The sequence below is a fragment of the Paracoccidioides brasiliensis genome (genome assembly GCF_000150735.1).
Source record: "Paracoccidioides brasiliensis Pb18 unplaced genomic scaffold supercont2.3, whole genome shotgun sequence".
Taxonomy (NCBI): Eukaryota; Fungi; Ascomycota; class Eurotiomycetes; order Onygenales; family Ajellomycetaceae; genus Paracoccidioides; species Paracoccidioides brasiliensis.
In genome coordinates this window covers 2,044,188-2,069,057 of record NW_011371360.1, presented here as the reverse complement: position 1 = coordinate 2,069,057, position 24,870 = coordinate 2,044,188, and the positions used below count along the sequence as shown (strand labels likewise).

Below are 24,870 nucleotides of genomic sequence, written 5' to 3'. Positions count from 1 at the left end.
TTTTGGGGGAGTTCAGGTTTAGAGGTTCCGTATTTTGTTATCAGGCACACCAGCAGGGCATAAAGATGGACTTGACAACTTGGGCATTTGGGATATCTTGATTGCTAAGGCGGGATGGGGTATCATTTCTCATATATTAAGTTTCCGGCGCTATGTAACAGATGATATATTTATCAACTTCCGGAAATTTTCCGTCTACGTGAGTTACCGGCTACATGCTAATATGTTGCGGATATGTAGGGAAAATCGGAAGAGCACAAGGCCGACTGCAATCCACATGAACGCCAGCGTACGGGTGCCTAACTTAGCATGGATATTGAATTCGGTTGCCTTAGTCGCAATGACTATTTTGAAAACAGTGAAGATTAACTGTTGCGAGGATGGAGGCGACTGCCGTTGTGAAAAACCGTGAGGAATGTGAAGAGAAAAATAGAGATGTTCTAGAAGCCTTTGGGGGATTGCTCTGTGCTTGGATGTGGGGAGGGTAACTAAGTGAGGAAACATGCAAAGGACTATCTATTACAACGGCAAAGACGACGAATAAACTGAACAACCAATGTGCCACTCTGCGCACAATATCCATGGCAAGAACAATATATATATATATATATATATACATATTGGGGAGTTGGTATTTCACGGACATCGTAAATAAATTCGCAGCTTATACATCACCTTAAATTTTAAGGTTCGTAGCCAACCTAAATTTAACCCTAACCCACGCGATCGAAACCCTAAAATAACTGCACTGGTTGGGTTATGCAACTATTTTCTCACGTGGTTTAAGTTTTAGTTACATAACTTCACACCTAAACAAGCAGTTGAATCATCCAATGTTAAACCTCCGCAGAGTCTGAAATATCAGCCAGCCTTCGCCAGCACTTCTACTGGTGCAATTGCATAAAAATATACCAAGCGCCCCTCCCCACTGTCTGCAACGTCCCGCAGATACAGGGAAGGAAACATATATACAATATAACAAAAAATGGTCGACATCGTCCCCCTCTCTTCGTACCCCTCCTACATCTCCCTTCTCCCCTCCATCCAGACCTGCAACATCACAAACCTCCCTGAAAACTACTTCCTCAAATATTACCTCTATCATGCCCTCTCATGGCCGCAGCTGAGCTTCGTTGCCGTCGTGCGACCCAAACACAACAGCCCAAAGAACGAGTACCCCAAGGTGGTTGGGTATGTACTCGCGAAGATGGAAGAAGAGCCCACAGACGGCATTGCTCACGGCCACATTACCAGCCTTAGTGTAATGAGAACGCATAGACGATTAGGGATTGCGGAGCGGTTGATGAAGATGAGTCGTATGTGTGGTTTATTTTTTTATTTTTATTTTTTTTATTTTTTTATTTTATTTTATTTTTTTTTTTCCATCATCATCTCTCCGTCAATGGGTTAGCTGCATATATACAATTTGCCTAACGTGATCAATTTCTTTTGAAATGGGTTGCAGAGCGCGCTATGGCCGAATCACACCGGGCTGAATACGTTTCACTGCACGTCCGTGTCTCCAATAACGCTGCCCTCCGTCTCTATCGCGACACGTTGGGGTTCGAGATCGAGAAGATCGAGGCTAAATACTACGCTGATGGCGAAGATGCTTATGCCATGAGGATGGATCTACGGCCGCTATGGATGAAGGAGGACCGCAAGGAGAATAATGATGGCCGAAAACAAGCTTCTAACACTGCGTCGCGCAAGGATGAGAGCGACGCGAATGCCGATTCCGCTGCCAACGACGATGGTCATCCTGATGAGGGAGAGGAGGTCGGCGAGATGGGGAAACATGGCGGAGAAAAGGACAAAAAGGAGAAGGAAAGGGTCTTTCGGGTTAAAGTGGGGAGAGCGCTAGGGGTGGGTGATCTTGTGGAGAGGAATGAGACCGTGCGGTGAGGTATCAGGTGGGTTGATAGTGTGAATGATGAATTATGAGTGGGTGGATTATTCTGCTCGTCATCGAGGAAGAACAAGAGGATGACTGGTGATGAAGTATTTATTCAGCATCATAGCTGGGGGGTTTGGCACAGAAATTCTGTTGAAAATTTTGCAAAATGGTAGTGCCAGCCTTAATTACCTTGGATAAATCAGCGTTCTTCCAGGCTGGCTACACACATGCACACGCACACGCACAGACACACACACACACACACACACACACACACACACACGCACACGCACACGCACACGCACACATACATACATATATACAATCTCTATCTTTCTCTCTCCCTGCTTATTACATTTGAAGTGAGTGATTGCAATTTGTATTAAACACAACGTGACCTATGCAAATGACAGAATTACAATATATCAACTTGAGTGAGAATAAAAAGCATGAACTAAGCATGTATATTTCTAATCATATCTTTTAGTCTCGTTAATTTTATTATCTTCTGATTACTGCTGCAACAACTCATGAATATGCCTCAACTGAAACGGACTAGAATTAAGTCTCTGGCATCTTGCCAGTTATCATATGAAGAAGTATGCACAGTTCTTGATATGATAAAGAAATGTCATTTACATACTGCTCACTAAGTAAGTTATACGATGGGTTGAACCATGTTTATATATACAGGGAAACTGAATCACCCTATTGCTGAAAAAAAGAAGAAGAAGAAGAAGAAGAAGGTTTTATACAAAAAAATTGAAGTGCCGGCGTGGCGAGGTAGGACTAACTAGGGCTTCCGGAAGAGCTTCGACGCTAGAGGCTGATGATATCTGACAGATAACAGAGAAATCTGCAAAGCTAATAAAATTGTGAAAGTAACTGAGCATGAGCATCTTGCTCACAGGAGAGACATTTTGACACAGAGAGGCAATATCAACAACCACTAATCTCAACATTCGCCTGGAAAATGTACTTAAGACTTACACTTCCCTTTTCCTCCATTCTTCTTCCTCTGTTTCTTCTTTTCTCTCCTGGCTTCCTTTCTCCTCTGTCGCCTTTGGCGCAATATCTCTTTCTTCTCGTTTCTAATCTGCGAAACCAAAGCGCGGAATTCCTTCTTGGTGTTTTGCAAATTCTGTTTCAGGACGGCTTGAGCTTCCTTGGTTTTCATATCACCGGTGCTGCTGTTGCCAGAGTTACGCGCAGCTGTCCATGGAGGAAATTTATGGACGTTGGAGCCGTGGCTTCTTTTCTTGCAGTCGCGGAACTGCTTGTACGCCGTTCTAAGCATACGCAGTTCCTGGCGGAGGGAGTTGACATCCGGACTCTGCGCCACCATCAGAGCGCTGTTTTGACTCTGTTCGTGTTTCCGCTGAATGCTACGGATCTTCTCTCTGAATTCTGCAAGGCCTGCAGCATGTCTGTCGGAGGATGAAGATAGAGAGGGAGGGAATGAGGAATCCGAATCTGAAGACGATGATGAAGAGGACGATGACGAAGAAGGTGACGAAGACGACGAGGATGAAGATAACGTTGATGAGACGGATGCGGTCCGCTGACGCTGAAGCTGAAGCTGTCCTATGTGTCTATTTTGCCGACGGCTTTCCCATTCAACCCACGGATGTCCATAGCCAGCAAAGCCGTGAGTGCAACAGTGATCAAACTGGCTGGGGTTATGGCGTGCCGATGGGTCGCTGTGCGGAAAACCATGGTGATGATCCTTGTTCGCAAAGGAGCCCCAGGGATGTGTTCTGTGGAATCCGAGACCTCCCCCCATGCTTCCAAGCCACTTCGCTTGTTTTTCTATGAATTCACCTTTAGCCTTGGCCTGCTCCTCGACCACCCGGCCATACATCTGGCTGCATTCCTCTACCCGCTTCCCATGCGCAGTTGCCTGTTCGCCGACCCATTGGCCGTACTGTTCGGCACGTTCACCAAACTGAGTGGCCCAGTTCACGATGGCACCTGTAATTCCAAATGACGGGGCGGATTTGGAGTCATATGCGCTGTGGCCCGCCATTCCGCGATTGCGATACTGAGTTGGATACGGGATCGAAGTGGATCCCTGCGCAGTAACTATGCTGACTTCTGGGGCAAGAACAGAGTTACCGTTCGAATGGGCCGCTGCCGGGCAACGAGGGTTTGAATTTTGTGCTGGAAATTCAGGGGCTGTTTCGGTCCGGACAAGACTGGATCCATCCATGGAAGGTCCACTCCGTACAGGCAACGACCTCACAGTTGAGGGATAACACTTTGGACACAGATGTGTTGGGGGTGGGGAACCCGTGGATGAAACATAGACACAGAGGATTCTAGCCGATCTGAGTGCGAAAAAGCACTGGTTCCACTCGGAGACGACGGCGTATATCCTTGCTTGGCGCCCGTCGTCACCTTCCTGCGCACAGTCCTTGCGATCGCGCTCGATCTCAGCACGAAGCTTTCGGGGTAGATGAGGCTGGCTACCTGCTGGAGCCAGATGGGTGGGGAATAAGTAGTTGAGGAATGTGTTCCAGTCATGCTGGGTAATTTCGGTAGAGCGAGGCCGCAGACATTTGGGAAAACGCTGGAAGTCTTTCGATTGGCTTCGGGGATAGATTGTGAGCATATGTTCGAGAACTGGCTCCAGGGACTCAACTTGGTGAGGGAGTGATGGAGCCCGCTCCCTAAAGTATGGAACTGCAGATATAAAGTTAGGAGGTAGTAAGCTGCCATAGGATGGTATTTGAATATCATTATTATTGTCATCAAAGGGCAGCTCTGCTGCATCTGCTGTTGTGGCAGATTCGTTGCTTGAAGCTGGGGTGAGCGGGTCAATGGGGTTATAGGGAGGCGGCGCTTCGTCCGGGATGTCGAGGTTGGAAGCCATCCATCCCAATGGCCTCACTCAAGGCTTAAATGGGGAAATAAAATAGTCGTTAACTATAAGAGTTTGAACATCAGATGTTTCAGCAATTACTTTGATTGAAGAAGTAGATTGCAACCTGCCGAGCTGGAGAAGAGGCAACTAACCGGGGGACCAGCCAGACAGACCAAGCACTACTATATTTATTAACTTAACTCCGCGCTGCTAGTCAAAGGCTTCTGCTTCCGCTTCGTCTGCACTGCATTCATTGGGCTTCTCCCACTCGCTGACAATCAGCCCTGCAAAACTAGGCAGCGACTTTGTTTTTTTTTTTTTTTTTTTTTTTCGGAGACAATATCCCGGGCGGCGAACCCCGAATGGTTGATGCGCCAATTGCGAATCCCCCATCCCCCCCCCCCCCCTCAGGACAGGAAACTCGATTGGTCGGTCACCTTTTCTTCAGTTGAAGAGCCAGCCACGCTGGGCGTAGATGGGTTAGTTAAACCTTAGTGATAAAATGCCAGAGTCTCTTTTGTTGCAATTCGCACCCAAAAAACAAGCATATCGGCGAAAATCGTGGAAATCTTTCATTAACCATATCCCCCTACCTTCTAACTAAACTAGTTAGTTTAAACTATCAGCGGGTAGCTGACACAGCTTCGGACCCCAACACCCCCCCAGAATGGCGCATCCAAGGTGAGGTTGGTACTTGAATTGGGGGAACCCGTGATATATCATTTCAAACTACATACATTTAACTATTCAATTACATACCACAGGAGCCCACGATTCCTGAACTGTCAACTCTGCAGTAACTACTCCGTATATAGATATGGCGAACTGACACACCACTGAATCTTACCATCCAAGCGAATTGTATATCATTTTTGGGGATACGGCACCCCCAACCACCTCGTTCCGAGATTTCATTGAGAGCCCGAATGGATAATTTCAAGAGAAGCATAGCCAGCAAACTATCAAGATAGGTATTCAGCTGTGAGAGCCGCACAGATGGCAGAGACATTGGAAAGGAAAAGAATCATTGTCTCTAGCAGCCCTTCATGCACTCATTTTTAAACTCCACTATTAGAGCACAACCACACTCCCAGTACGCCACTACCCATCCCTCGTTCACAAAGCATTCCCACCACTCCAGCAACTCCATCAGGAAATGTCGGCCTTCTACCACCCATCTGCTCCACCGCAAGCTTCATACTCTCTTCACTCAGCCTCTCCGCACCCGTCCCCGTCAAATCCTTCATCCACAATAATCATGCTGCCAGGTGCATTGTCCCGCCAGCCTTGCATTCTATTCCGAAAATCTTTCCCGGACTCCCGGAATATGTCCCCAATGACGGGCCCGGGGTTGACCGCATCGACAGTAGCTCTGTCACCAAGTTCACGCGCCCAGGTTTGCTGCGTCATGGCGGCTTCAATGGCTGCCTCGTACCACCATAGACACTCTGGCCCTCAGAAGTTGACAATTACGTGCTGATCGGTCCCGTGGCAGGTATGGAGCCACACATTGACTGTGTACATGCCGGTAGAAAAAAAAAAAATTCTCCATCTATGGCCCACAAACGGGGTCATTGAGACGGTTATTCCCCGCAATCCCAGCATTGTTGATCAGAGTATCAATGGTCAGACTATTAGTCGATGCATTGATGAGAAAAGTGGTTTCTGGCACTGGCGAGAATCTTGTTGACCACTGACGCGGGTTCGCTAAGATCCGCCTGGACGCTGATGCAGCGCATGGAGTGGGTTTGCGTCAGCTCCTCACGGAGCTGAAGAGTTCGCGTTATTGAGCAAGTGCAGATGTAATTGAGGAGAAGGGAGCAGCCTTTAGATGCCAGATTTTTGAGCAATGGCTGCTCCAATTCCTGCGGGAATGTGATATAATTACTGTTTGATTTACATTTATTTCCTTCTGGTGTATGTAACCTATCTCTTAGCGAGGAAAGATGAGGATTTCACATCATTCATTGTCACTCGGAATCAAAGAATAATAAAAATATATGTGCATTACTTCTTGAGTCCCCTTTGGCAGTGGCACATTTTCCCTCCAGGGGACTTGACATGCTTGTTGTGCCAGAGTCAACCTCCTATTTCTAAGAAACTATATGCGCCAAATAGTAAGTAGCCTTGAATGACCAGATTCGATATCTAGTTAATACTTTCGGATTAACTATATAACGTTAACTATCTCCAGCTCTCCTAGCAGAGGCCGAAATAAATATCTCCAATAAGGATTATAATAGATCCGTTCAACCGGATCCGGTCGGATTCGTAGTAAGGATTTGACCTTATAAAGTAAGGATCAAATCCTATCAAAGAGAAATCAAGTCAATCGTTCATTTTTCTAGATTGCTAGCAAATTTTAATTAATTTTGTAGTTATGAGATATGAGATCTTTGAACTTGAACCATTTGATGGTTACACCCCCACACTAACCTCAGAAGATGAGAGGTACTGCGTGAAAAATGGTACCGGGGGTGAAATCAAGCTGTGAAGCAGCCTTTTGCCAACAATGCTATAGGTAGGTCCTTGCATGTGGTAAGAGTTATGATGAGTGAAGAAACATGGTTATGATATGTATTAAGATCAAACCTGAGCTAGTCGCAATGCCCTCTTATTTACCATCTGCATAAATTCTTCATCTTTCAATTCAACGTGTCTTATATTCACCACCTTCTCAAAATGAACTCTCAGTGTGAAATATCTATTCAAAGAGTGATTGACAAATTGAAAAAATGACTTTATTTCTTCTGCTGCAGCCGTAGCTTTCAAGCATTCGTGAACCACTCTATGTGACTGATTAGCCAGTAAAATCAACCACAATATAGTTAGTTCATTTAGCAGATACAAAGATTAAGTTCTGAACAAGAGAAATGTCTCATTGCATGAATTCTAGATGAAGATATCAAAGTTTGTTCTTTTTCTTATTTGCATATATAAGAAACCATCTTTTAAATTTAAAAATTCTTACAGATATTACTTCTCTTGAAAAAAAAAATAAACTGCTAAATTTTTTAAGTATAATTGTAGTATATCTTTTTGTATTGATAGAAAAATAAATATTAAAAAAATTAAAAAATTCAATTTAAATTAATTCAATAGCTTTATAATTTTTTATTAAGATATACTATTTAAATTATAAATAAATATAAAATAGTTTAAAAGTTTATTCAAATATCATAATATTAACTAAATTAGAAAAAAGTTTAATCTATATAAATATATAATAGTTTTATTAGTTATATTTCTTTTACATATTATGATTATTAAATTTATCTATGTTTTTATTTATAAAGTTTACTATTAAACTTTTAAACTGAATGTAAGTTATTTGAATAATTTAGCTTTAGTAAAAAAGTTAAATTTATTTAAATCTATTTAGAAATAAATATAAAGACTTTAAATTAACTAAAAATATAGAATAAATAAAAAATAATTGAATTAGTATTTAAAATTCTATTTAAATATTAAAATTCTTATAAATTTAAATTCAATAATTTTGATACGTACAAGCAATTAAATAGATAGGATAAATCATATCTGATTCTCTTCTAATAAGAGGGGCAGATGCCCTGCTATATATACATACTATAATCACTCTATATGGTAGGAGTGATTGCATAGGATAGGAAGTATAGGAAAGATCAGGGCCTCTGAGTGGATTAGGAAGGGGCGAATAGAGAGCGGATACTAATATAGGGAGGGGCGGAAGAATAGAGGCGGAACACCACAGATAATAATAGGGGCGGAACGCCACAAGATCTGTTACTGAAGAAGTTCTTGAAGTCATATAGATACATTTGTTAATAATTTCTCATGTTTCATATTAAGATTTATGATTGTATTATTCTAAGATGAAACTTTATAACTACATGGTTTAATTGCTATTTATTAGTTAGAATAGTAAAATAGTTAAATTCTAGTTTAATTAAATAGATGTCATAGTTACTGGCTGAATATATTTTAAATGAATAATAATAATAATAATAATAATAATAATAATAATAATAATAATAATAATAATAATAATAATAATAATAATAATAATAATAATAATAATAATAATAATAATAATAATAATAATAATAATAATAATAATAATAATAATAATAATAATAATAATAATAATAATAATAATAATAATAATAATAATAATAATAATAATAATAATCAATATATCTAAATACTGCAAATCTTGATATAAAATCAATTAGATCACTGTATTTGATAGATTGTACACACAAAAAACTGCACTAAAAATTGCAAGTAGGAGAGATAGAATCATAGTATAACCAAACACCTCAAAGAGTTTAAAAACTAAATGGTGACAAGAGTGGGATTCGAACCCACGCCCCTTTCGAGACCAGAACCTTAATCTGGCGCCTTGGACCGCTCGGCCATCTTGCCGTATATTAGCAGTCACAAGGACGGAGAGTCTGTGCTGAAGACATCGGGTGTGTAGGTGAAATTTAAGTTAGGGTTAGAGTTGAAGGTTGGAGCAGCGCTAGCCTCTTTCAATTAAGTGCAAATCTACCGAGTTGAAAGTGTGCTTCCACCAGATGATACTAACGTTAACATCGAGTTGCTGATATAACAAAATGTAATTTATCTGGCAAAAAATAAAAAAGTGTAGAATCATATGCCAAAATTGAAAATATCTCTCTAGAACGACCAAGGGTCATCAATAGAAAATCAAGTCACTTTTTCATACAGTGTGCATTTAATGGGCTTTGTATCAAAATAGCATCATTGGTCCAGTGGTAGAATTCATCGTTGCCACTACTATTTCCTGATATCCAGATTCTGGAGTGTCGATGAGACCCGTGTTCGATTCACGGATGATGCAGAATAGTTTCAATCATTCGTCGAAGAATGGTTCGTCTTCTTTTCCTATTTCTTTTACTTTTCTTTCTGTTATAACTTCTTTGGAAAACACAATAGTTGTCTTCCAGTACATTTTGAGTTCTTCCACTAATCACATCATCTCAGCAGGTCATGGTCTAATTAATTAGTGGTAGAATTCCTCGTTGCTACTTCTGTCCGACATCAGATTCAAAGAGTCGATGATGTTCGTATTCAATTTACGGAAGATGCAATTTATATTATTACACTTCTTTACGAAGTGTTATTATTCTATTTGCGTTTTTAATTTGTGTAGTTTAAATTTACGTAAAAGGAATGTCATTTTGGGATCATAGATGCATGCGTATGCTTCTTGGTTAGTTCACGTCCTTAAAATTTCACTTCCCTCTATCCATGTCTTATGAAAACAGAAGATCATTGGAAATTAATCCGAGCAAAGTGAAGAATCCTCAGCTCACCATGTGTTGGGTAGCACTACCTCATATCTTCGTGACATTGAACTGGCCCTTGTCCGCTCCCCTCAATTTGTTTCCTGCTTCGTGGATTTTTGTGGCAGTCCAGTTGGGTCTATTTGAGAAGGGAATTCCTAAACCTACATGTTTGACAAGATCTAATGTCAGTGACGGTAATGCATATATTTTACTGAAGAGATGACAAGAAAGATGGTATTTACTAGACTATATACATACGTTCAATTACACGCAAAGAAACGTGACCTGTGTACTTAAGTTTAATAAATAATTGAAGAGGCAAACAATTGGGCCTCCACCAGGGGATTCCAGAAAATACCAATGACAAGACTAGTGATAGCCTAGATAGATCTGGGAATGATTGTTAAAGATCAGCATCAGCATAAATATGCTCTAAAACAAATAAAAATGACCTAAGGTTCTATGAGCAAGGAAGCTCCTGCTTGCTCCCTTTGAATTGGCTTCTAGACATCAAGGGTGAACAACGGATACGTGATAATGCTGGGTTTGTAGCCAAGATTCGACAAACGAGCATGGTAAATGCGTTGACAATTCGAGTTGACTGGGGCAGGTTATCACAAAGAGTTTGTGGAGAAGCAACCTGGCTCAAATAAGGTAGAAAGATGTCCCAGATGGAGGGAGACCTCCTGGAGTATCCCCTACAATGGGGCGTAACTCAGTGAACAAAGGTCGTGACCTTCTGCAGCAAGACACGATAACTGACTTATAGTATAATAATGGACCAGCAAACGCATTCTTTTCCAAGCCGATGTCAGCAAAGCCAGAGAGAGCATAGTGGATTTAAAGGCAGGTTATCTTGCTGACTCGATAACTCACCGATCTGATGATTCGCAGGTGCCACTTTAATATCTGGGATTGATGACTGTACCAGCAGTAGTGTTGTGGTCGATGGTAAGGGGAGATTGTCCCATTTGTGCTTATCGTACGTCGTCAGTTAGCACAATTAGCATGATTGTCCAGCAAGGAATTGCTTCCTAGTTCATGATTTCGAAGTTCAGTAAGTCAACAGTTAAGTTGACGGCTGCAGCGCTTATTCAGTGCATTTGGGTTCCGGAATCGAGATTGTAAGTTTGCTACTCAAAGGCCAAGTCTCCAATTTACTCAGAGGTCTATATTAGTTCAGTTTTCTAATGTCGCATCCAATACTGATTGATTTCACCCACAAGAAGCGCCAATGCTGACAGTTGCAATGGTTGTATATATATGTGTGTGGAGAAATTGCCTGATGAGGATATGGTCTTGAATGACCAAATAGTATAGTGCTATTAAAGAAGAAAGTAGGAAGTATCAGTCCCAGGCATCTCCCCAATCGTCCTCGGCTGTATTCTCTTTCGGTTTTGTATCGATCGTTTTAGCTGGTTGCGACGATAGCCTAGCTGTTACAGACGAACTCCTACTACCCGAAACAGAAGGTTTCAACGTGGCTGTCGGCCGTGTAGATCCCGTACCTTTTGCGGTAGATGACTTGGAAAGCCCTTTAGGTAATGGCTTTTTCGCCTTTGCCTTTGATTGAGCTGCTAGCCAGCCGGCAAAATCCGGTTCTCCGCCATCGTCAAACGTCACAAGAGTAGCAGATGGAGCAGGGCTTGGGGAAGGAATTCGCTTAGCGTCAAAGAAGGCGTCATCTCCATCATCTCCTTTACCGTCATCATCCATTGCTCCCCATGCATCGATTGCGTCTTCTTCAACTTCCTGCACAGGATTGTTAAGGTCTTCAGGTCGAGGTTTAGATATGGTTTGAAAGAGGTATGGTGCCTCAGGACGTAAAGTTTCTTTATATTTGTTGATCTGGACGGATGACGAGGGTATTCCCACATGTGGCATTGATGGGGACCGGGCTGTACCTGCAGCAACAGATTGAACCCCGTTTGCTGTGGACTCGATTTCACCTTTCGCACTAGTGATCTTATTTGTAAATGAAGAAATGGCCCAACCTGCCCAGGACGTATCGTTCGGTGTCCCCATTCGTGCGACACCTGCGACCCGGGAATCCGTGACATTCTGAGCCGGCAAAACTGTATCCGGCAGCGTTGAACTGAATTTGCGAATGCGCTGAAGATATAAATCAACAGTTTTGTTTGCTTGATCACGGACAAGTCTAGATAAGAGTCAGCTAAACGTTTTCGTAGTCTCGATCTTTGATTTGTTACACTTACTTCTCCTTGTCTAATAAACAGGGGCACATTGCAGGTAGCAACTTCGTTGCACAGTCATCTTCAGTAAACAAGTCCAGAGTTGCACCCAGAGCGAGAAGACCTGCGTTTCGGGCATGAACAAACGGATCCCTCAACGACCGACTGAATGCTGCAGTTAGGACTTTGGCTCTCGACTAAATAAGGGGAGATATCGTTAGCAATGTCCGGGAGTCGACTGGGGGAAAATTCATACACTCTGCCCTAGATTCCGGGCGATTTTCCCAAGACATATAGTCGTGTTTGTTCGGATACCTGGCTGCTCATCGTTGGCAGTTTTGGCAAGAAATCGCAACAATTCGCCGTTAATGGTTCGATCAGAGAGTTTCTCAATGACCGTAAGCACTGCTTTTACAGTCTGCTCCCTTACAACAGGAGCAACATCGGTAAAACCGGTCACCTACGATTAAATTAGATGCTAGTGTATGAACGAACGGACGTTGGTTGTCATCTTATTTCACCGTGCCAAACTCACCATCTGAGGAAATATTTTGTCATTGACAATCTTTTGTGAAAGGTGGTCGATAATTAACGGGAGATTGTCAAGTAAACAAACGCGCATGGCACGGTCCGGGTTGCCAAACAATCGTACAATAACCGGTGTAAGTTTACTTGTGTACTCGTCCTCTGAGAGCTTGGTGCCAATCTTTAAGATGGCAGCAAAGACTTTTGGTCCTCCGCCTCCAAACTCCACAGATTTCAGCAGCTCAGGCAGAACCTTCATTTTAAAGAAATCTTCCGGGAAATCATCCGATATCTCATCTAGTCCACTATATTTGGATTAGAGATAAATCGACTCAACACAAATCGATATGGGGAAATACTTAATGAATTCTTCTCGTTCCTCATCACTTTTCAAACCTAGACTCTCGATATCCTGGGTGAGTCGTATTAAAGGGGTCTCAAAAAAACCACCACTACGCGTTCCCTGCTCCAAAAAATGAGCAACACTCAGCCTTAATTTGGGTTTGGGATTCATGAGCCTCTTGTAGCTTTGATGCATAGACGGAGGGATATTTGATGTCTGGCCTGCTTGTTCCTTCCCTCTAAAAGTGCCATTGAAAACTTCAAAAACAAGAGCTCCGAAAGCGTAAGAATCTGTAGCAGGTAATGGATTGCGTTTGATGGCCTCCCAACCGCCTTCTGCAATCTCTGGTGATGTATAGCGGGATAAATCTGGCACAAGGCTACCATATGTCTGCTACCAGATTAGCCAATCCCATTTATCTGGTTACTAGGCGAGGGGAAACGAACGTATATAACAGCATCGTCTTCCTTCATAGAGCTTAGAATATCAAACCCTCCAAGCTTCCATTCCCCACTTTCACTTGTGAATATCGAAGAGACCCTGACGGCACCATGCACCGACGATGCATCTTCGTTGATAAATTTAAGGGTTGACTAGGAAAAGATTCCAGAATCAGAGAGAAGACTTCGAGTAAAATAATTAAAGCTTTAAGTGGCAACTCACAGCGATTGTGTATAAACCCCATTTCGCGGTCTCCTCACTCAGGCTCTGCCGTTTTACCGGCCATGCTAGGGGTGTAATCCTTTCAGTCACGACATAAATGTTTGTGTCTGTCTACGCCCTCCGTCAATGTCTCTTGTTCCACGAATTTTTAAAGAACTAGATTGCTTTAATAGTAGGCCGACCAGGAATCCCCACCTCTATGGTTTCCAATACTTTAATAACCCCTGGATGTCTAAGGGTGCGATGTTTACGAATGGCGTTTCTGGCAAGGGGTAGGCAGGATTTATTTGCTGCAACATCAAAGGTAAATATACTGCAGGCAGAACCATCTTCCTAAATTGTCAAGAAATCAAAGAGTAAATTAGCGTAAGGGATCGTAAAGCCCGAGTTTGACTGCCGTGTCTTAAACCCATACCCGTTTAGTACCATTGTGAAGTGTCCAGATGGAGTCGTTATTATCAACTCGATCACCGAAGCTGTAGGGAAATGAGCTGCCTTTGGCAATAGCCGAAGCAACGGCTGATTTTAAAAAATCCATTGCTGGCAGCAAAAAGGGAAAATGCGTATGATAGCGATATGACCCCGCGCATGTATGAGGCCGGAGGCAGGAATGGAGATGCTGCCCCGGGACGTAAAACTAGGAAGTTTGTGGCTGAGCAATGGTTGGATTATTGTGGTTCATCATGGTCATAAAAGCATAAACTTAAAGAACAAGGGTATCAGCGTTATCCAGACTCATTCGTTGTTGGTGTTAGTTGTTAAAAAAAAAAATAAATAAAAAAAATAAAAAACGAGGATCTTTTGCGTGTCTTCTTCTGGCGCGAGTTGACCGAAGATGGTGTTTGAAGGTGTGGCATTATGGCCCGATTAGGATTAGCGCGATAGTTACCGCCTCCAGCTTTTTAAGCCCAGCATTTTGCCGCATTTTGGCGCCGAATCAGCTATTTCCTATCAGGTCCATCATATATAACAGCAGATGGTTGTGATGCACGAGAATAAGAAATGACAGAGCTGCTTGTTGGAATATAACTTTGGAATGAAAAACAGCTAGACTTTTAACTAGTCGACCTTATTATGGATATTACATTCAGGCTATCCTTTCAACAACAAACTTTGGAGCTGAACATTTTAGCTCCCAGCAAGGTCAAGTTTGCCATTAATTTCTTCCCCAGTCCCTTCAACTTCCACATAAACCAAACCATTCATCTCCAATGATCTCCTATGATGCGAAACTGGTAAAAGGTCAGACTCCCAAAGCCGCAGGGAAGAAGAGCTTTGGTACATACGCAGCACAAAAAAGACGCGGTACTTGCGTCCCCAAGACAAGGCGCAATGGGCACTGAGTAGACGAGGCGCTTTATCAGTCTGCGCCGGTGGTTTTTTCTATTTACCTTTTCTTGATCCTTCCATGTTCCTGGGAGAAGGGACTCTTGTCTTTCTTTCCGCTGATTGATGGAGTGGATATGAGTCTTTTTCATTATGGAGTTGTGGAATCACAATTTTCCCTCCAAGCCAGTCTCTTATGAGGAGGTGATAGCTGGTGTCTCGCCCTGTTCTTCTTCTCTCTTCCTCTCTTATCTCTCTCCTCTCCTCCCTTTGGGGATAGTCTCTCACGCAGGCACACTGTTGGCAAGAGGGGTCTTGTTTCTGGTCCCTAGTGAACTACTGGGACAGTCATGAAGTATCATGAAAGATCTCTTGGACAGTTTTGAAATATCCCCCAAGTGTATATAACAAACACCAACCGCCACTTAACTGGAGTTCTTGATCTGCTTTGCTTCATGAGGACAAAGGGAACTAATGGCAGTGGCGGACATCAAAAACCCTTTACACACTGCGCATATGTGAGAGAGAGAGAAAGAGAAGAGGGGTGAGGGGGAGAGGTAGGATTAGGGGAGCTGTCAGAGTATCTCTCTTGACTTTGTTGGGATTGCGGATTCCACATCTTCTTGGTGTGAATTTCTTATGTCCGCTTTTCATCTATCAGGATCGAGCACACTGTGCTGAAGGAAAGGAAAGAAAGGAAAAAGAGATAAACCCAACTCGTCTACTTCTCCTTGCGCCTTCATTCTCTAGGGGACCCAGCTGAGAACCCCCTTTTTTCTCGTGGAAAACTCGTCGTGTGTCTCGATTCTCTTCATCCTCGCGTTGAATGATGACCAAAAATAGAAACTGAAAAGACCTGAGGAGACACAAAAAATCATGGGTTGAACCAATATCCCCATCCCATCACAAGTCCATCCCCCTGACTCTGACTGAGCTCAAAAAGAAGCTGACATGAAGTCAAGACAAACTACTTAAATAAATGAATCTAATTGGAACGACTGCTGATATATTGTTCCCCCCAAGGGCAAAAGAACATATAGCCCTACTATGAACCGACATTACACACGAGCATGACGGGTACATTACACACACGTGCAACTTGGAACTCTGTCACTTCGCACACAACCACGTATATTTACATTTGGAACCACCCTCCGTCTCGTATCCCGATCGTTTTCAACACAAAACGCCGCACGTATCAGTTCTCTCCGCATCTAATATCGTCGTGCTCCACTGTCCCAAGCAATCAAACAGCCAAAGAATAAAAGAGAGACAAAAAGCAAGATAAATTAGTACCAGCGATCTATTTCATTCTGGCATACCTACTGGTTACACTTGGGCATAATCGTCATACCATAAAGCCACCCAGGGACACACATACAACTCTTCTCTCCTCTCGCCACGGCATCCCCATCTTCCCTCGAAAGGGTTTACATAGCCGTTACACGCCACCCCATATTCTCATACATACATCATACATCTAGATTCTGTCAGGCCTATCCGCCTTCTTACGTAATCTTCACCGTATATAACTTCCGCGTAGCTAGCGATCGCTTCATAATCAATCAAGCAATCTATCCTTCACAGATTCTACATCCAGATCCATAAGCTGTCATACAGAATGAATGAACAAATGTAACATTCGAAACTATCGCAGGGAAAAATGATACTTGCGCCCCATGTATCCGCATATTTAACCACTAGGAGCCGTACATACATACATATACATACCAGGTACCCACGCAGTAGAATGACACCTATTATTCTCTATTCACCTCACATCATCCCTTCACCTCTCTCAAACAAACCATCAATGCTAATATATGAAGAAGTATATTTCACTTCGAAAGCTAAAGTAGCTATTTATCCGCAACAACAGCACAAGGAGGGAGTGGAGAAAGCCAGAGGCAAAAACCAAAAGTAAAAATAAACTTCTCACCTCCAGCCTGAGTCCAACAAGCATCTTTTAACAGCCACGGCAAGGCACCACCCAGAGTGTATGAACACCATATCATGCATTTTTCAAGAAACAAGAAAGCCCTCCGTCCTCAACATGTCGAGAACATAGTCACATAACGTGCATGCGTGCCATGCCACGCCATGAGAAGTTCTGAAGCTTTCCTTAGAACAATGGAGAAAAAAATAATTAAAATACACCACTTCACTCTCCCAAACTTCCACACCAATACTTTTTGCTTTTCATAAAAAAAAAGCAAACTAAAACCCAAACCACCTTCATTCATGTCTCGCCTCTTTCCTAGCAATATATAATCACACCCATCACACGATCCCAATCCTATCAATAATAAGCATAACACCTCTGCCGCTGTAGCTCTGAATCAATTCTTCAAATCACGCAAACCCTTCCATTCCCACAAAACAAACGATCTGACAAAACATAATATCTTCCCTACTTAATCAGTCCACCTCTAAAACCCCTCGACCACCAATTCTTACCACCGACCACGTATATCAGAATCCAACTCTTTCTTGAAGAATCGAACCAACAGAGTTGTATGTGACTCAAAATTGATTGGAGGTTTAAAGTGCTGACCTATATGGACTGCAGCACATCCAATGAAGGGATCGATTAAATAAACTTTGTGGTTTGATCCCATTCATTGGACCGGAATTGCTTGCCTCGCCCGACAAGGCCATGAGAACTCCATTTGGCGTTTTTCCATCTAGCGACGAATACTCATATGTTCAATCTCAAGTCTCAACTATCCTCAGAATGGTTAGTATATAGTAGCAAGGTTTCGGAAGAGAGAGTAGACTTTCACTTAACTTACCAAGAGAAATCTCCATAATCCGCTCATGTAAAGTCCATATAACCAGATTCTGAATGTTGCAACCACGGGAGACCAGTAAAAGAAATATATCAATCAACGGCGCCACGAAATATAATCAGTGAAAAAATACAATAGAAAGTAATGTAGCACAGACTAGTCTCACATCGCACGCAACATTCCGGAAAGGGTAAATGACCAATGAGAATTTCTGTGGTTTTCATGCCACGCTGCAAATTCCCGGGGGAGGGGAATGGGGAAGGAGGAAGAGGCGAAAATACATCGTATACAGCCTGCCGAAATATTTTCATTTAACTTCGTCAACAGCCTCCGGAGCATTAGATCCCGACGGGACATTTTGTGGTGGTCCTTGCGGTTGCATATGGGGGTGAGGCATGTGTGGCATTTGATTGTAGTGATTGTTCTGGGCTCTATGTTGATGATGTGGGTAATAATGCGCTTGATGAGGACTAGTGTTGAAATGATTCTGCTGATGCTGAGGATAACCAGAGCGCACTGGAGGCACTTTAACCGTTAGTACGCCAAATACTTGTAAGTGGACAAACGCCAGTCTAACTCACTGTGGGCTTGATGCTGTGGAGCATAGACAAGTTGTCCATGCTGTCCGGAGTTCATGAACATGACAGGCTGATGTGGGTGGCCCTGTTGTGAGCCTTGATGCATCATCATGGCTGCTCCTCGGTTTGGGCTGGGAAAGCCACTATGTGGTTGCGGTGGTGGGGGGACATGTTGCGGATAGGCATGCCCAGTATTCGGGGAGTATATCGACATTTGAGGGTTATACGGGACACTCATGCCCTGAGGCATACCTGCATAAGGACCATTTGATGGCTGTTGGACCATCATAGGTGCGCCCATACCGTTTTGTGGGTTAATAAACTGTGGCCCACTGGGGTAATGTCTCATGTGAGAAGGTTGGGGGCCTTGCCCCGGGTAGAATTGCGGAACCGAGGGACCAAATGCTAGTTGGGCATGATGGCCCATGGGAGAGGGGTATGCCACATGACTCGGTTGGAGTCGGGGTGACGGGTAAACTTGTGAGGTCGAAGTAGAAATTTGCATGCGATGGGGATCATCGAAGTGTGGATGTCCCGATGGGTGATGTGCTTGTACGTGCGGATGAGGATGAACCTGTGGAGGGCCAGTTGTCTGAGGGACAGTGTGCTGAAGGTGATATGGAAGCTGATGTTGAGGTGGTATTTGAGGATTAGATGCAGCCCTTTGGGGTGAAATTGTAGGGGCAGGTACAGGAGCTTTGAACATATCAGCGTAAGTTTTCTCCGCATTAATCGGAGCAACATCCCATGTTGGGGGAGTTCGATAAGCTTGGGGAATTCCACCATTAAATGCGTAGTCTTTAATACTCTGCTCTGTTGCTTCATTTCTCATCCGCTTAATGGGGTTGAAGTGGTCATTAACTGATGGCCGTTCCGATGCTGGCAGGGGTTTCTTAGAGCCAAATAATGCGGACGGACTAGCAGTACGAGAAATCGATCGAGTCCTTGCATTAGATGCAGGGCTAGAAGATATGGCAGATGTTCCTGCAGGTGTAAAGGTATTCGCAGTTGGGTTAGGCTTAAATTCATGTGCTCTGACATTGAATTTCGTTGATGTTGCTGACGTTGGGCTTTGGAGAGGTTTATGAGGACTGCTGGTATTGGTAAGATCACCGCCCATGGGTCCGGAGGGTGGCATACGGCCATCTTGAATGGGGGGAGGTGGAGGCATAGCAGGACCCATAGCTCCGCCTTTGCGCTGTTGCTGAATATCCGCCAGGCGATGGCTCAAAAGGCCTGGCCCAGATCGTCCAGGATGCCCGTTGTGATGTCCCATAGGACGTCCACCTGGACCAGCATGAGGCCCCATTGGTTGGTACCCTTGGCGGCCACGGGGGTACTGTTGTCGATCTGATGGTGCCACAGGAGGTGTCGTACCGGCCTCATATCGAGAAGGCCCAGCAGTGCGAGGTACGGAAGGTTTGAGTTCGGCAGCTGAAGCAGCGGCCGCAGAGGGTGGAGCATTTGAGCCGCTAGCTTTGGCGGCAGCTTCAGCAAGCTTCTCCTCATGTTGTCGACGTGCTTTTTCAACGATTTCCTCCTGTTTACTCGGATCCTTGGCCAGGATAGGCACCAAGTCCTTGGGAACAGGCGTTCCAAGTTTGAAATTCTTGGAAAATTTCATTAGCTCATTGAGTTTAATTGTCCGGTCGTAGGAAGCTTGATTACGACGGCGTTCTTGAAGTTTCATTTTTTCATTGTTCGCGAACTGGCGGAAATGATCGAGCACTTCGGCCTCCACGTTGGACGAGGCATTCTCTGCTCCATTACGCTTTGGAGGACCAGTGGAATTCGACGCGGGCGTGGAGGTAATGTCCTTTTGTTCGGAACTAGCGGTGGGTTTAACAGACGAGGTAGGCTTATTTGGCTCTGATGCCTTCTCCTTGGGTGCATCAGTAATAGAGCTGTGCGAAGACGTAACGGTGACCTTGGGTTGGGTTGGCTGTTTGGCTAGCACCTCAGGCCTTGCAATTTGGGCACTGATGATTGCTGGATCTACAGGAGCGCCGGGTACGGTCGGGTGGCTAGTGGGTGCTCTTCTCGCAGGTGGGGTATACTTGTTCGGTTGCCCTGATTGCAGAGGAGGGAAATCATCACGACGAACACCACTGTATTTGTCCTCTTCGTTTGTGTAATCATTTTCGGCGATCAAGCCACGTTCTTCTCTCATGTGGACATTATCTGTATCACTGGATTCGATCTCGCGTGCGATTCTAGCTGCCTCAGCTTCTTTGCGCTTATACGATGGGTCCGAACGATCGATTCTCGTAGTGTACAAATTCTCGTCGTAGCTTGTAGTCGCCCCAAAAAGGCGCTCATTTACTTCAAATTGGTCCCAGTTTGCAGAGCCTGAGCTTTCCAAGGACATATCGGCAGGTGCGTCCGTACCAGGTTCCCAACGCTGGAGTTCTCTTTCCCGAATTGCATGGCCACCAGAGATATCAGCATCGGTTTTAAATCCCGTTGGAGTTCCTAAATAAAATTAAAAAACGGAAAAGCAAAGGTGGTCAGCAGTGCAAGGAATAAGATACAAGTTGCAAGAGTAATAATTACCATTCTGTTCCTTCGCGGCGATTCCCGACGTGGTGACGTTTTCAACACCGACGTCCACAATATCCTGGACATTAAAAACCATCTGGTAATCTACGCCTGATCCCATGTAAGGGCTAGCGTGGTCGCTGAGGGCATTCGACCTGCTGCGGTCTGGCTGTGGGGAGGAGCAACGTTGTGTCATCTTAAGTGTGAATGAGGACTCATTCGACTCCAGCGAAGAGCCCGAAAAAATACCCGAATACTTCTCTCCGCTCCTGGTTGTGATGGTAGCGTTCAAACCCTGGTGGTCAAGAATCAGCATTAGTACCAGGACGACGGTGTGTCAAAGGACGAGTGAGTGGTCGGTAGCCAAGACAGAACTTACGATGCAGGCTGCCAAAAGAAAGGTAAGGCGATCATTGGCATGCATGTCAGGGGTATTAGACTCCCTGTTCGACGCCATTGACTTGGGGGAGAGTGTAGATTTTCGCTGTGGAGCACCTCTGTTCTGATTTGGATATGAGGGTTTCTGGGAAATAGGGTTCGTAGGTTGTGTCCAGGCCTTTGGGGGATTATTGCGCCTAAGGTGCGGGAAACGGGAGGTCAGTGAAAAGGCTCCAGCAAAGACAGAGAATCGATCAAACGACATCGAGGAGAATGTGCCAAGAGCGACGGCAGACAGAGAAATCGAAGCTTGATCCATCCCATGGAAAGGAGAAGAAGGACGCTGAGAAAGAAGGGGGGAAGAAAAGAATAGAGAGATGTCAACAGCTGGGGAAAGGGGCGGGGAATGAATGTTTATATTTGGTAAATGGAGGAGGAAGAGAGCTTTTTCGAGTTTAGGGAAGTTCCAAGCGGGTAACACGTAACTGCTACAGAGCTCTTTCCCAGATGCGGCCTAGAGCAGAGAAGAGCCAGGGAGATATAAATAAAAGGGAAGGAGAGAAAGAAAAAAAGCAGGAAAGGAAAGGAAAGGAAAAATGACCATCCGTGGATACCACGGGCTGCGACAGCGAGGGAAGAACGCACAAGCAGAGAAGGTAACGAGGGAAGGACCAAATCCAGTGGGGAGTAAGTGGAAAGGAGTGGAAGGGAAGGAAGGGAAAGAAGGGAAGGAAGGGAGGGAAGGGAGGGAAGGGAGGGAAGGGACAACCCCAGCAATTAACCGCAAGAACATGACAAGACATACCTTTGGACAGCATCGACGGGGCTCGAAGCCTGCCTTCGACCTCCATCGGTGCTGGCGGTGGTTTTGAGAGTGGCATTATTTGAGCGCATGGCTGGTCTTGATGTGGCAGACGAGGAATTCGGAGGCATGGAATTGTTGCCCGACGCTCCGTTAGCAGAGGAGACGGCGTTGAGAGTCGAAGTCATCGCTGGGCTAGGACTCGGACAGTGACAGGAGGGAGGAGAAAGTTGCAGCGGTCGCCGTCGTTGTTGTGTGGCGGTAGTGCTCTGTAGTTTTTAAATCAAAATATACGCGTCCGTCAAGCTTTGGAGAGAAGCCAACCAGGCTAGTCAGGCATAGGTAAGTGATTTAGTTCGTCGTGGTGGTGGGCACGTAGGAGGGAGAAGTCCAGAGGGCGAAAAGGCACGGGGGCCCACACCGCCAGGCGTAGAGTTTGGGACACGGGGACAAGAAGCAGAAAATAAACGGAAAGGGAAATAAAAAAAAAAAAAGGCAAAAAGAAAAAAAGAAAAAGAGAGAGAGGAGGGTGGGGGGGCAGAGGGAAAGGGGTAAGAATCAGGACCAGAAAGAAGGGAAACAAAAAAAGAAGAGAACAGAGCTTGAGATCAATAGGGGGAAGGGGATGGAAGGGGAGAAGAGGAAAAGAAGAGAGGGCGTTGTGAGGTTGGGGAAAAAGGGAAAAAAAAAGAGTATGGAGGCCGAAAAAACGGTGACGGTGAGAAGAGAGAATCGCTGGTTTGTTGGTAAGCCCTGGGGTGGCTGGAGCGCGGGCAGAGCAGCAAGGGCCGTATCGTACGGTATGGTCCGGTTATGACGTATGGCTCGGTAATCGGTATCTGGACTGCAATTCGCCAATCACAGGCCCCCAACACTTCCAGCCCTCTTCCGCTTTACTGCTTTAGGACTAGCTGCCAGTTGGATAGACCTCCGGTTTAGCCGTATTAGGAATACCTCCTCGCCCAACGGGGCGCTGCCAAATTGGCCTAGGTCGTATTGTCACAGCTTGATTTCTGCCTTTTTGTTCCTAATTCAAGAACTCATTTCGCAGCCTGGAAAAGCCAATCTTGGGGGAAAAGTTTATATTTCAATTTTTTTTTTTTTTTTTTTTTTTGTAATCCAGTTTCAATATCAGTATCAAATCTCGAACATTTCATCCTAGGCAATATTATATGTCCCTTTTTGTTTTTGATAACCATGCTTCTGACCATAGCCACAGTTCGGATAGGCCTCTCCGTAAAAACGCTAGAACATATAAGTGGACAGATTGCACGCGATGTGATTATTGTTGTAGTGCCGGTCCCAATGACTCCATCCCATTCATCATCTCCACATTCATTAACTTTCCCCAGAGATGTTAATTCACCAGCAGCAGCTAATTATTAGATTACCTTTAACAGCTTCTGTGGAGCACAGGGTCTCCAGTTCAGTCAGCCCTTTCTTTATTCAGCCCACACTTGTCCACTGCCAGTGTATACTGGATCAACTTTAACCATATCCCAACCCCTTTTTGGCGCAGACATATCAAGCTATCCTCCAGCGAAAATATACAACTTCTTCTGCAGGCCAATACCTACCTACCTACTCCGCAAGCTTTCTCTCCATGCAGACATATATAACCATGACGTCTGCGGCAATGGCCGAAACACAATCCTCCAAGTCACAACGACGTGATCTCCCCGTCCCGTTCCGTCTCCCAACGCTGCAGTACAGTCCTGTGAGCCTGTGTCTCTCCTGCAAGCGCGTGCAATGCATACTGGTATTGCAGAAATGCATGGACTAGCACCCTTAGCTCTGCAGATTACTGATTTTTCCATATTTATTTCTCAGGGGAGTTTTGGCCTCTGACGGGTTATCATTTGACACAGCGCTTGATCCTTTTGCGAGGAATTCCATAAGCGCCAGCCTCGTTTTTAGGACTCTTTTGGTTTCTTTTATTTCTAGTCCTTCTTTCCTCTCATTTCTATACCAGGCCAACGATCATCCATTTACTTCTAACCCCGACTCTTCTGATCAACCATTAAGTTCTGTCAGGAGAGGTGGCCGCTGAATAAATTGAGATATTTGATATGAAGCTAGAAAGATTATGGGAATCTCAATGACTGAATCTTCGATAATGTTGTCAAAATCTGAATACTCTCTCTCTCTCTCTCTCTCTCTCTCTCTCTCTCTCTCTCTCTCTCTCTCTCTCAGCTCTGCTGTTAATCTCACCCCTCATTGCTAGCATGCATCTCCTACCCGGCGAGGCCTTTTCAAAACCATCAAGGATGGGGATTTTGGAAAAGACAAAGGGTTGAAGGCAGGCAGGGTATGTCCAAGTAAACCAGTTAGGCGCGATTGATAAAAATCCTAGCATAGGATAAATACTAATTGCAATTGTAAAATATTCCGGGAAGGATGCGATCTTCTCTCTAGACCCGTAAATAACGGAACTTAGGACTGAAAACGCCTTTCCGTAGGTTCCTCGTTCATAGCTTATTTTAACCACTCGGCATTGCTGTATCGTAGTAGATATTTACCGGTTGCAGATCGACAGTTCAGGCGTAGTTGAATGGTTGGAACGAATATACTGAATACTTCACCGGGCACCGGGCGGAGAGCTTCATCCGTTAACTATTCATGGCATATTCCTCAACTTGCTGACAGCTCCCGATTCACTGGCGGAAACAGTTGAAACAAACA

The 24,870-nt window shown here is 44.3% G+C and overlaps 5 protein-coding genes and 2 non-coding genes across 7 annotated transcripts; 2 read left to right on the top strand and 5 right to left on the bottom strand.

Moving 5' to 3' along the window:
• Window positions 1–985: 985 nt before the first annotated feature.
• Window positions 986–1,905, top strand: PADG_03001 (peptide alpha-N-acetyltransferase complex A subunit ARD1; the record flags this gene model as incomplete). The annotated part of the gene is made up of 2 exons (XM_010760376.1): window positions 986–1,316; window positions 1,466–1,905. 2 exons carry the CDS (start codon window positions 986–988, stop codon window positions 1,903–1,905), a joined length of 771 nt encoding a protein of 256 aa, XP_010758678.1.
• Window positions 1,906–2,876: 971 nt separating this feature from the next.
• Window positions 2,877–4,769, bottom strand: PADG_03000 (uncharacterized protein; the record flags this gene model as incomplete). The annotated part of the gene is made up of 1 exon (XM_010760375.1): window positions 2,877–4,769. The coding sequence occupies one exon, from the start codon at window positions 4,767–4,769 to the stop codon at window positions 2,877–2,879; it is 1,893 nt and encodes a 630-aa protein (XP_010758677.1).
• Window positions 4,770–5,966: 1,197 nt separating this feature from the next.
• On the bottom strand, window positions 5,967–6,499 carry PADG_11530 (uncharacterized protein; the record flags this gene model as incomplete). Its single annotated transcript, XM_010760687.1, has 2 exons — window positions 5,967–6,208; window positions 6,433–6,499. The coding sequence occupies 2 exons, from the start codon at window positions 6,497–6,499 to the stop codon at window positions 5,967–5,969; spliced, it is 309 nt and encodes a 102-aa protein (XP_010758989.1).
• Window positions 6,500–9,085: 2,586 nt separating this feature from the next.
• On the bottom strand, window positions 9,086–9,167 carry PADG_11529. The gene has a single exon. It is a non-coding gene; the product is annotated as a tRNA-Leu (tRNA).
• A 336-nt stretch (window positions 9,168–9,503) lies between these two features.
• Window positions 9,504–9,606, top strand: PADG_11528. Its single transcript has one exon. It is a non-coding gene; the product is annotated as a tRNA-Gly (tRNA).
• A 1,795-nt stretch (window positions 9,607–11,401) lies between these two features.
• Window positions 11,402–14,315, bottom strand: PADG_02997 (SCY1 protein kinase; the record flags this gene model as incomplete). Its single annotated transcript, XM_010759926.1, has 9 exons — window positions 11,402–12,212; window positions 12,271–12,443; window positions 12,503–12,706; window positions 12,782–13,076; window positions 13,131–13,504; window positions 13,561–13,707; window positions 13,778–13,888; window positions 13,973–14,110; window positions 14,193–14,315. The coding sequence occupies 9 exons, from the start codon at window positions 14,313–14,315 to the stop codon at window positions 11,402–11,404; spliced, it is 2,376 nt and encodes a 791-aa protein (XP_010758228.1).
• A 3,884-nt stretch (window positions 14,316–18,199) lies between these two features.
• PADG_02996 (uncharacterized protein) lies at window positions 18,200–22,376 on the bottom strand (the record flags this gene model as incomplete). The annotated part of the gene is made up of 5 exons (XM_010759925.1): window positions 18,200–18,408; window positions 18,474–20,942; window positions 21,024–21,303; window positions 21,388–21,583; window positions 22,192–22,376. 5 exons carry the CDS (start codon window positions 22,374–22,376, stop codon window positions 18,200–18,202), a joined length of 3,339 nt encoding a protein of 1,112 aa, XP_010758227.1.
• Window positions 22,377–24,870: the final 2,494 nt, after the last annotated feature.